Genomic DNA, 12,053 nt, shown 5'->3' with positions numbered 1-12,053 from the left:
GAAGTCCTGACCCCTGCACCAATCCCTGAGATACCTCATTCAGTATACTAACCCACACTCACTGATTCCTGAGACACCCCACTCAGTTCTTATACCAGAAATGAACCTTAGCACATCTCACTCAGAATATCACCCCAAACCAAACCTAGGTATACCCCATTCAATATATTATCCTCACACCAATCCCTGGGATACTTGTGGAGTACACGTCTCCCAGTGGTAATCCCTGGTACACCCCACGTACATAGAACTACTGGCACTAATTACTTTAGACCCAATGATGGTGACGATCAGGAAAATATTTGAGTCAGGTTTGTATGCGACTTGGAGGGAACCTACAGGTGGTGGCGTTCCCATGTATCTGCCACCCTTATCATTCTTGGTGGTGGAGATTATGGGTTGAGAGATACTTTTGGAGTTGCCTGGGTGAGTAAACTGCTGTGCATTTTGTAGATGGTACAAACTGCAGCCACTGTGGCCAGTGGTGGAAGAAATGAACTTTCAGGGTGGTGAATGGGGTGCCATTCAAGCAGGCTTCTTTGTCCTGGATTGTGTCAAGTTTCTTGAGTGTCGTTGGAGCTGCACTCATCCAGGCAGGTGCAGAGTATTCAATCCCACTCCTGACATGCCTTGTAGACAGTGTAAAGGCTTTGGGTGGGAAGGCATTGAGTCACTTGCTGAAAGATGCCCAGTCTCTCACTTAATCTTGTAATCATGATAATTCTGTGTCTGTTACAGTTGAGTTTTGTCTCAATGGTGACTACCTGGATGTTGCTTGTGAGGGAATCAGAAATGGTAATGTCATTGAATGTCAGGGTGAGTGCTTGGACTCTTTCATGTTAAAGATCATCATTGCCTGGCACTTTTGCAGTGCCAATGATACTTGTCACTTGCCAGTTCATGCCTGTATGTTTTTTAGGTCGAGCTGCACATAGGTGCAGACTATTCCATTCTCACCTCCTCTGTAGTTTAGCTCTTTGGCTTATGTTTGGACCAAGGCCATGATGAGACCAGGAGCTGTGTGCTTCAGGTGAAACTCAAACTGGGCAACAAGTAGGTTTTTGGAGAAGTTATCCCTCTGAAATGTTAACTCAGTTTTACTATCTCCACAGACACTGCCTGATCTGCAGGGAATTTCCAGCATCCTCCTTTTGGTTTCAGCAACAATTCTGACCTGTTTTTCACAGCTTTAACATGTTCCCTTGCTTGTTTTCCCTCTAACTTCCCTCATTAATCTATCAATCAGATGACTCTGTAGACACCAGGATTACCTGGACAATCCTGGCCTCAATTTATCAAAGATATTCCCTTTGTTCTTTCTATCCCTCCTCCCACAATCTCTGCAATTTAAAACTAATGTGTTTTCTCACTTGCCCAGTTCTGATGTAGGGTCTTCCACCTGACACCTTAACTCTGTTTCTCTTTCCATTAATGCTGCCTGATCTGAATTTTGCTAATTTTGCTAGATGGCATTCAACACCATCATCCCTTCAGTATTAATCAACAAGCTTCTAAACCTCTCCCTCTGCAACTGGATCCTCAGCTTCCTTATCGGGAGACCACAGTCAGTAAGGATCGGTGATAACATCTCCTCCTCCCTGACAATCAACACAGGTTCACCTCAAGGATGTGTGCTTAGCCCACTGCTCTACTCTCTCTACACTCATGACCGTGTGGCTAAGCACAGCTCAAATGCCATCTACAAATTCACAGATGACACCACTGTTGTTGGTAAAATCTCAGATGGCGATGAGGAGGCGTACAAGAGTGAGATAGATCGGCTGGTTGAGTGGTGTCGCAACAACCTCGCACTCAATGTCAGCAAGACCAAGGAATTGATTGTGGACTTCAGGAAGGGGAAGTTGGGAGAACACACACCAGTCCTCATTGAGGGGTTAGCAGTGGAAAGGGTGAGCAGCTTTAAGTTCCTGGGCGGCAACATTTCAGAGGATCTGTCCTGTGCCCAACACATTGATGCAATCACAAAGAAGGCACACCAGCGGCTCTACTTCGTTAGGAGTTTGTGCAGATTTGGTATGTCACCAAAGACTCTTGCAAATTTCTATACATGTACAATGAAGAGCATTCTGACTGGCTGCATCACCGCCTGGTATGGAGATTCCAAAGCACAGGATCATAAGAAGCTGCAGAGGGTTGTAGACTCAGCCAGCTCCATCACGGGCACAACTCTCCCCACCATTGAGGATATCTTCAAGAGGCGGTGCCTCAAGAAGGCAGCATCCATCACTAAGGATCCTCACCATCTGGCACATGCCCTCTTCTCATTACTACCATCAGGGAGGTGGTACAGGAGCTTGAAGACCCACACTCAACGATTCAGGAACAGATTCTTCCTCTCCACCATCAGATTTCTGAAACGTCCATGGACCCATAAGCACTACCTTATTATTCCTTTTTTCTTGCACTATTTATTTATTTTGTAATTTACGGTAAATTTTGCATCTTGCACTGTACTGCTGCTGCAAAACAACACGTTTCATGTCATATGTCAGTGATAACAAACCTGATTCTGATGATTGAGAGCAGACCAACAGGGTGGTAATTAGATTGGACATGTCCTTTTTTTTGGACATATCTGGGCAATTCTCAACATTGTTGGGTAGACATTAGTGTTGTTACTGGAACTGCTTGGCCAGAGGTGTGGCTAGTTCTGGAGCACAAATCGTCAGTGCCACAGCTGAGATATTGCCTTTGCTGTATCCAGTGCTCTCAACCATTTCTTGAACTCACGTGGAGTGAATTAAATTGGCAGAAGACTGGTTTCTGCAATAGTGGGAACCTCAAGAGGGAGCTGAAATGGGTCATTGACTTAGCACTTTTGGTTGAACAGGATTGCAAATACACCTGCTTCATGCCGAGTCCAGTTATAGAGTCATACGGCATGGAAACAGGGCCTTTGGCAACCAAGATGCCCATTCAAGCTATTCCCATGTGTCAGTGTTTGGCTCATAACTTTCTAAACCTTTCTTATCCACGTACTTGTCTAACTGTCTTTAAAAAGTTGTTACTGCACCTGCCTCAACCACTTCCTCTGGCAGCTCATTCTATATACCGACCACCTTCTGTGTAAAAAGAATGCCCCCTCAAGTGCCTATTAAATCTCTCCTCTCTTACTCCCATTGGCTATCTAAATGTCCACTGTCATTAAGTATTTACTCTAAATTCAGGGATTGTACATTATAGGGCTCTTTGGTCTATTTATTGTCTATTCTTTTCTGTCATTTTTTTTTGCTGAGATATTATACAAGCAAAAGCAAGCAGAATATGAACAGTGTATCTCACAAACAAGAACAGATTCACAGGAGTGATCTTGAAACAGCCTATAGATCAGATAATGGCACTGAGATGGGTGTTCCAGCACAAGCAGCCGTCTGATTTTTTTCTATACAATTTTGGAGCCTGAAAGTTTCCATTTATATGGTAATGGAGGCAGGAGGCTCCATTGATAATCCTTTACTTTACAAGTGGAAGATAAACTCAAAGTGCCACTCAGCAAAGGTTACAAGCAGTGAGAAATGCTTTCTATTAATGTAACACTTGACCCAATATTTCTGTGCTTTAATTTGGGGAAGCATTCCATAAGACTACTTGTGAAATGTAACAATGTCTCAACCTCAATGCTCTGAGCTGCACAGAGTACACCTCAACTTAGAATAAGTGCCTTCAGTGAAGAAGACTACTTCTGGAAAAGAAAATCAACCTACCATCCTTGGTCACTCTTGAATTTGTAAGCAGCAGCTAGAATATGGCACAAAGCTCCACCTGCCTTGAAATCTAGGAAACATTTCATCTGGAAAACAAAAGCAGTCATTTAGTTCTGGCACTGAATTAAAGTAGAACACAACTAAAGTTACTTGTAACTCTAAATATATCCTTAAAAATACAATTACCTTACAGAGTTTACACAGAGATACATATTTTGTGAAGTTTTGTAGAGTTGGCAGGAAGTATAAATTGGTACAAGAGGGGACTGTTGAAGCTGTCAAATGGCCTGGGGGTGGGGGCAATGGGATCCTCCCCACACTTAAAGTAATCCTATTGATTTGACTACTTCTCATGCACAACTCCAGACCTATTGCATGTATTGCATCCAAAACAGAGTTGGCATTGGGAAGAATACAAAGCTTCAAGAGCTAGGAACTTTTCTTTTGCAACCAAGGATGATCTAGTGACTCTGAACTGAATATTTGCAATAAAGAGAATTAGCGCCTACTTTGGCTTTTGCACCAAGGCCAGAAAAATTTGCGTCTGGAGATATTTCATTCAGCTAGTTGAAAGAAAGACAATTAAGAAATAAAAGAAAATTCAGTAGGAGGGAGACAGGACTGGACAATCGTTGTTCCTTTGGTGCATGTACATTGTATCCCTTCTTCCTTTCTTTTCTTTCAGGCAACAGTTTCATTCATTTCTGTTTTCTCCTTGCAGGAGAATTCCGGTCTTTTCTTTGTTCCTTGCACCAAAAACATGGTGGGACCAACATTTTTGTTAAAACAATGCAGAAATATTTTAATTGCAAACAGATGGAATGGGACAATATAGAAGTTGGGAGTAAATTGATAGCTTCTCGCATGTTTGAAAGTTAGCATTTTTGTATCAAATCATTGAAATAACACTTCAGTAAATTTGCTGTATCAGCACAATAGATATTATATGGAGAAACAGACCCTTAATAAAATTAGAGTCCCTAGTTCTGATGCAAGACTACCAGTGAACAAAGCTCCATAGATCAAGTTCAACTGAGATGTCCTCTAACAATGGACAGACATGTTGCAGAATCAAAATGCCAAATTTCATCATAAAGTTCTATACAGTTCCAGAGACCGTTCAATGCAAATATTTTCAGTGTAAATGAGCCTCACCTAGTTTGTAAGTGTCTAAGCATTTGAAGTTAGAGGACAGGTTGCACGTATTCTTTAAAATATAGAGGATGGTAGTGTAGCGGTTAGCGTAACGCTATTACAGCGCCAGCAACCCGGGTTCAATTCCGGCTGCTGTCTGTAAGGAGTTTGTACGTTCTCCCTGTGACTGCATGGGTTTCCTCCGGATGCTCCAGTTTCCTCCCACACTCCAAAGACGTACAGGTTAGGAAGTTGTGGGCATGTTATGTTGGCGCCGGAAGCGTGGCAACACCTGCGGGCTGCCCCCAGAACACTCTATGCAAAAGACGCATTTCACTGTGTGTTTCGATGTACATGTGACTAATTAAGATATCTTATCTCACCTTATCTAACTGAAGTGTTTAAAATTATTAAAGGATTTCCTCTGGTTAGGGGAGTATGGAATAATGGGGCATAATCTTAACATTAAAGCCAGACCATTCAGAAATAATGTCAGGAGACACTCTTTCCAACAAGGGGTAGTAGAAACCTTGAACCCTCTTCTTCCAAAAAAACTGTTGTGCCAGGAAGAGTCAAATGAGAACATCATAACTGAGACCAAAAGACTTTTGTTAAGTAAGGGGGAAGGTTAGGGAATTGAAACTAGTAGATGAGGGAGATAGAGGTCAGTCACGATCTAACTGAATGGTGGAAAGGTGAGGAGGGCTGAATTGTTTATTCGTGCTCCTACATTAAAGCAGTAGAAGTGAATAGACTTGCTTTTTACTGATTGTACTTACTGGCAATTTGGTAAGAGGTGCATTGCTTACGTGTTTCCCAAACACCTCTTCCTGGAACTGCAGCAGCTGAACAACCAGACTCGAGAGAGACTTGTTGGTTGGTGGCTCTGCTTGGATGTACTGTAAATAAAAATGTCCACCATCAGACAGCAATGCAGAAACAGTTCATGTAGCTTGGAAAACATACAAAGAAATCACAGATGTTAAATCACATATCTTAACGGCTTCTCTACTAAAAAATGCCTGGTTAAGATGCTTCTAACGTACAGGAAGCTTTGAGGAACTTCATTTAAGGAGGAACTGACATTCTCTTAATAGTGAAGCAGCAAGATCAAACTGTGGATTAGGATTAGTTTTTATTCAAAGTTTATTATTAGGGTGGAGAATGTGGAGACAGAAAATATATCTCAATGGAGCAGAGCACAAAAAGCATGGGAATGTCTGCCTTGGTGTGGCACAGCAGCGAGCTGGTAGAGCCGCTGTCTCACAGCTCCAGGGACCCTGGGTTTGATCTTGACTTCTGGTGCCATCTACGTGGAGCTTCCACATTCTCCCTGGGTGCTCTGGTTTCCCCCTACGGCTGAAAATGTTCAGGTACTGTTAATTAGCCTTAGTGTAGATTAATTGAAAAAAGGATCAAAGGACAATGATGGGCTAGAGAAAATAAGTTGCAGGTGTACAGGGAAAAGAAAGAGATGGGAGATGGGGCTTATGTGGTTGCTCCTCTGGGAGGTGAATGGCCTCCTTCTGTATACTAGCAAGCAAGTCACCACTTAACCCATGAAATTAAAAGACTGAGAAATGAACAAAAGGAAGAACCAAGGAGAGTGATGAATTAGTGTGGGTGAATCTTGACTACTGTTCTTGACTTGCCTATTGCAATGCAGTCCTGTCAGACTTTTCCTCCGTAAATGTGAGATCCAAGACTCTGTAGCTCACCCATAACCTGATATGTTTGTTGGCAGATGAGTAAATGCCAAAGGTCTATAAAGAGAGGAAAGGCTCTCTCAGTGAGAAATATTTCAAGGACTGCCTCTAGTCACCAGTGACTCACAGCCCTGGAAAGATCTCGCTCATGATTGATTGTTACAGTTGGCAAAGCCTCATCCATACTTGTGCTATAGTTTGAGAGAAAGAGAACTGCTGAAGGCACAATAAAAGTAGCATGAATTATACAACTCAAGGTAATCTCTCACTGTGCTACAAACAGTTCAAAACACAAACTGGCCTGATCAGCCACTCACGTGATCACAAAGACTTAACCAACCAGTTATATCACAGTTAATGAAAATCAAGAAACTGCAGATGCTGGAAATCTGTAATAAAAACAGAAGATGCTGGAAACATTCAGAAGTCAGGCAGCATCTATGGAAAGAGAAACAGAGTGAACGCTTCAGGTCAAAAACCCTGTGTCAGAATTGTGTAATGGCTGTCTTCAAACTCAAAGGATGAACAATACTACAAAAATATCATAAAAGGATGGTAAAAAATGAATTACACCATTAGTGCAAGTACACTTGTCTTCCTGGGACCTACTGCTTCACCTCACAGAAATGAGCAACATTTATAACGTGATTTGGTGAGTGGGGGATGTAGTATTGAGGCCAGAACTAAGTCAGTGGCAATTTCCTGGATTTATATCAGGTTTCACACAGTAGCAAGACTAAAAACAGGGGTGCAAATGTATTTAAGTTCATAACTTCAAATTATTTGTTTACAGCAAAATAATAAATATGAGCAGCGGGCAGCCATATGGGCCCTCAAGCCTGCTACACCATTCAACAAGTTAATCACTGATCTGATCTTAAGCATATGCTTCCTTGAATAAGGAAACAAAGCTGTATGCAGGGTTACAATTTTGGTCTCACCAGCCGCTGCAAAACTTCCCTACTTTTGAACTCCACCCCTATTGCAATAATGACCAACGTTTCATTTGCCTTGCTGTGCTAATATGCTAAGTTGATGTGTTTCTTGTACAAGGGCATTCAAATCTCTTTGAACACCAATATTTAATAGTCTCACACTATTTAAACAATATTTTGCTTTTCTATTCTTTCTATCAAAGTGGAAAACCTTACACTTTCCCTCGTTACAGTGCATTTGCCATCTTTTGCCCACTTACTTAACCCAGCTGTATCCCTTAAAACTTATCTCCCCACCTACCTTTGTATTGTCAACAAACTTAGATACACTACACCTGGTCCCTTCAACCAAGCGCATTTCCATCCATTTTTACACATCGTCCTCGATCCCATGAACACTTATTTTGTGGCTCCTTAGAATGCCTTTTGGAAATCTAAATATACCAAATACAATAGTTTCCCTTTTGCTGGCTATGCTAATACATTTGTCAAACATGATTTTCCTTTCATAATACCATACTGACTCTGCCTAAACTTGTCATGCTTTTTACATACTCAAATATCACTTCCTTAATTATGGATTCCAGCATTTTCTTGACAACTGATATTACGCCGACAGGCCTGGAGTTCCCCATTTTCTCTCTGCTCCTTCCTTGAACACCTGTGATATATTTGCTCGTTTCCAATTCATTGGGATCCTACTGTCCTATATCATTGTTTTCCTTGGAGATACCATTGCCCCCACCCCCACCAAAGTTTCCATTCTGCCTATCTTTTGAAAATGCCAAGTACTCTGGAATAGTCAGTTCCCAGCTTTGGTCACAATTGCAACCAAGTGTATGTAATGGCTATCAGATTGTACTTATTTATCTTGTTCTGTGCTTCTAATTCATCTACAGTATCTTTAGATTTGTTTATTCAGACTAAATCCTTTAATTTTGGCTTTTTACCGATTTTCCCCACTTTAACTACTGCACTATTACTGTAATACCCTGTCTCTTCCCATCATACTTGGGTTATTGTTACCCATTTTGCTACCCCACACTATTATCTTGTCCCTTCCCCTGGCCTGAACCCTACCCCCATCCCACTGTTTTGTTTAAAGCCTTAGCTACTGCTCTATTTATTTGAATTGTCAGTAATACTGGTCCCAGCATGATTCCACTTAAACCTGTCTTAACCTAATAGCTCTCTTTTTCCTCAATAGTGGTGCTAATGTTCCATGAATCAAAGACACTTCCTCCTACATCACGCTTTGAACTCTCCAACCCTATGCCAATTTGCACGTGGCTCAGTTACTCATCCCAAGATTAACATCTTTGTGATTCTGACAGATAATTTGGACTGCAAATCCTCATACTCACATAGGTTTCTTGCACGTTTTTCAATGTGCAAGAAACCTGTGTATGAGGAGTTGCAGTCCAAATTAAGATCAAAGCCTTAAGTGTCTGCATCACTACATCATGCTTCTACACCACCTGACTGTCCCTGACCACTCCCCAAATCCAGGATACTATGTAAACTAAGGGGAGTGACATACTATTGGATCAAACTGTCCTGATAACTCACCTCTTCTCTGATGCATTGCAAGGTTTGCAATTCAGCTCCAACTCACCAACCCTGATATGAAGCTCCTCATGATGTGGATGGACGCAGCAGGTGTGGTTGCCAGGGATCTAACTCATCTCCAACAACTACTCGTTGCAGCTTTGCAACATATCACCCGTCCCACCAGCCCTATTAAATCTTGTTTTATCTATTTAATCAGTTAAGCTTTCTAGTTACTTGATAGCTTGTTTAGTTTTTAACTGATTACTTTGTCTATTAACATTTTAGTTAGATATAAATTTTCCGTGGCAAGCTTTAAAAAGCACTCTAGCTTTTATTAAGCAAGAGACAAAAGTTAAACATTTCTTTGCTGAAACTAATACCAACCAGAAGTATTGGAGACAAAATGTAAACCTTCATCTTCCTCTGCACTTAATTCCCACAATGACCAAAGTCCTAACATTTCTACTCCATTCTTCCTTGATATTTTTAATCATTAGCTAAAACTTGAAAAGCACTTTTGTCATTATCACTTCCTACCTGGTTTAGTGTATGTCACTGATGAAAGTGAGAGGGGAGAGACCCTTAAGGCTTGTTTTCAGATTTAAAATGGTTGATGCACTTGCAGCAAAAACCAGAAACTAAATGTCTGAGGCTTGTTCAATATTGGGGCCAAGGCTTTAAGGGAATAATTTTAATGAGCTGTAAATACCTGCTGGTACTCCTGGGGAAACTCACTGGTTTCCTCTGTCTAATTTGGGCCTTGATGTTATATCAGCAAGGACATGGGGGTGAGTATGAGGAAGATTGTCGGCTGCCCTGAAAAGGTTATGGTAAATTAAAAAGAAGAACCTTACCTTGATGGTGACAATATTTACCAAGGGCAGCTGGTGGCACGGTAGCGCTGCGGTTAGTGCGACACTATTACAGCGCCAGCGATTGGGGTTCGATTCCCGTCGCTGTCTGTCAGGAGTTTGTACGTTCTCCCGTGTCTGTGTGGGTTTCCTCTGGGTACTCTGGTTTCCTCCCACATTGCAAAGATGTACGGGTAGGTCAATTTGGGTTTAAAATGGGTGACGCGGACTCGTTGGGCCAGAAGGACCTGTTACCACGCTGTAAGTAAAATAAAACCTAGCCTCTCATGCAACTAGGAGCAACACCAGGTCCAATTACTCTGCACTGACACCACAACACAAGTGAAAGTACTCCTAATTTTATCCTGAAATTAGCAGCCAAAGGTTTTTACACCTTGGGACTTAACAAAAGCCACAGACTGCTCCAGGAAATTCCAGGCCATGGAATTAGGTCAAATTCAACTGTTGGTGAGATGTGCATTGCTTTTACTGTTTAAATTCAAGATAATCACAATTTATTTTGATCTCTATAAATAGGTAACTTAATCCACATCGTGAAAAATGTCCCAGATCTGTACCACAAGACCTTAGAGGAAGGATTATTTAACTGATTGCTCTGAATCTTGGAGAGATTACACACTACCAGATTGTTGTTAGGAGGCAGCTCTGGGAACCACTATGTGTATGTGGGCAGTGGGAGCCATTTCAAATGAGGCAACAATTTTTCTGAAGTAAAAATCAACTGTCAATAGCGTGTACTGTAAGGGACACTATAGACCGCTTTGTGCACTATCATGGACTTGTCTCTTTTTTTTGCACTAATATCTTGTTTTGCACACTTTTTTTCTCTCTTCACTGTCTTGTATAATTTATATTCTGTATTATCTGTACCTACACGTCTGTGATGTTGCTGCAAGCAAGTTTTTCACTGTACCTGTGCCTCACCGTACTTGTGCACATTGCAATAAACTCTACTTGACTTGAGGTGGTGACTGCAACTGACTGCCCAAAGATCTGACATTGATCCTGGACAAACTGATCCGTTTATGTGGCAAGCCATCTAACAGGGATGGATAACCATGTGTCCAATTCACCACAGTGGCTATAGCATTACTTCCTAGCTCAAGAAATTGGCAGCATTTTCATGAAGGATCCTCAGTCTGGAACATTGATTGCTTCTCTCTCCACAGACGCTGCCCAAACTGCTGAGTGTTTCCAGCATCTTCTGTTTTTGAGTCAGATTTCCAGCATCTGCAGGTTATTTCTGCATCATTCTCTTCCCACTAGCTCCCAATATCTAATTGAAGACAAGTCAATTGTTCGGGGGCGGCGGGAGGGATCTGTGCCCAGCCGTGCCCCCGCCCGGTGCCAGGCTGGCACACCTGCTTCTCACACGGCAGCGGGACGGCGCCACACCTCCACACCCAGGTGACCCGATCTCGCCTCCGCCCTGAGTGCGGCCCGCGGTCCTGGGTGCGTAACTGGGCGCACGAAGCCTCATCTTAGTTGCGGCTGGAAACGGCGAGGCGGGCCCTGCGGCCTCCGTCTCCATCCCTTCTCATTTTAATAACAATAATAAGTCGCGCTTTCATTTTTTTACACGCCCTCAGGCCCAACGCTCCGTTATAATTGCGCCGTCCGCCGCAAGAACCCGAGCTCCATCCCCCACACCCCCTCACCTTTTTGTAATTCTTCCCCAGCCACAGCCGCACGTTGTCGAACTGCGACACCGTGTCCGAAGACTCGAAATATTTCACATTTGGGCCTCCATCTTTCTTCCGCACCGCCATCTTCAACCGGGCATTCAGAGCACGACCACAGGCGGCCGATAGCGCCGCTCCGCGTCCAGGAGCAGGATCGGCGGCCGATAGCGCCGCTCCGCGTCCAGGAGCGGGATTGGCGGCCGATAGCGCCGCTCCGCGTCCAGGAGCGGGATTGGCGGCCGATAGCGCCGCTCCGCGTCGAGGAGCGAGATCGGTCTGCGCCACTATGCCTGGCAGTGAATCAATGGATTTATGAAAAGGAAGAAAGTAGCTGAGGGGAGTGTGAGACTTCTACAGTGTGAGAATAGGGAATGAATAATGGGAAGCAAGGAAATGGTAGAATCAGTGCTTCACGTCAGTTCACTTGAAGGTGATACCTCAACCAAGG

General features: G+C 42.9%; 2 protein-coding genes across 5 annotated transcripts in view; one reads left to right on the top strand and one right to left on the bottom strand.

The window, feature by feature from the left end:
* Nucleotides 1–11,719, bottom strand: part of smarcc2 (SWI/SNF related, matrix associated, actin dependent regulator of chromatin, subfamily c, member 2) — a 101,858-nt gene extending 90,139 nt beyond the window's left edge. For 3 of the 4 annotated variants that reach the window (XM_052009509.1, XM_052009512.1, XM_052009510.1), the window contains exons 1-3: nucleotides 11,582–11,706; nucleotides 5,639–5,758; nucleotides 3,726–3,811 (exon numbers count right to left, since the gene is read on the bottom strand). In XM_052009509.1, coding sequence (XP_051865469.1) covers nucleotides 3,726–3,811; nucleotides 5,639–5,758; nucleotides 11,582–11,692 — 317 coding nt within the window. In that variant the 5' untranslated portion in view covers nucleotides 11,693–11,706. Of the gene's footprint in view, nucleotides 1–3,725; nucleotides 3,812–5,638; nucleotides 5,759–11,581 lie in introns of all 4 variants that reach the window. The other variant, XM_052009511.1, reaches the window with a different exon arrangement.
* Nucleotides 11,720–11,867: 148 nt separating this feature from the next.
* Nucleotides 11,868–12,053, top strand: part of LOC127566994 (calcitonin gene-related peptide type 1 receptor-like) — a 68,359-nt gene continuing 68,173 nt past the window's right edge. The window contains exon 1 of the mRNA XM_052009598.1: nucleotides 11,868–12,052. The gene's annotated coding sequence lies outside the window, so the exon portion shown is untranslated. The remainder of the gene's footprint in view (nucleotide 12,053) is intronic.

This window comes from Pristis pectinata, chromosome X (assembly GCF_009764475.1).
Source record: "Pristis pectinata isolate sPriPec2 chromosome X, sPriPec2.1.pri, whole genome shotgun sequence".
Lineage (NCBI taxonomy): Eukaryota > Metazoa > Chordata > Chondrichthyes > Rhinopristiformes > Pristidae > Pristis > Pristis pectinata.
This window is presented reverse-complemented; position numbering and strand designations above follow the sequence as displayed.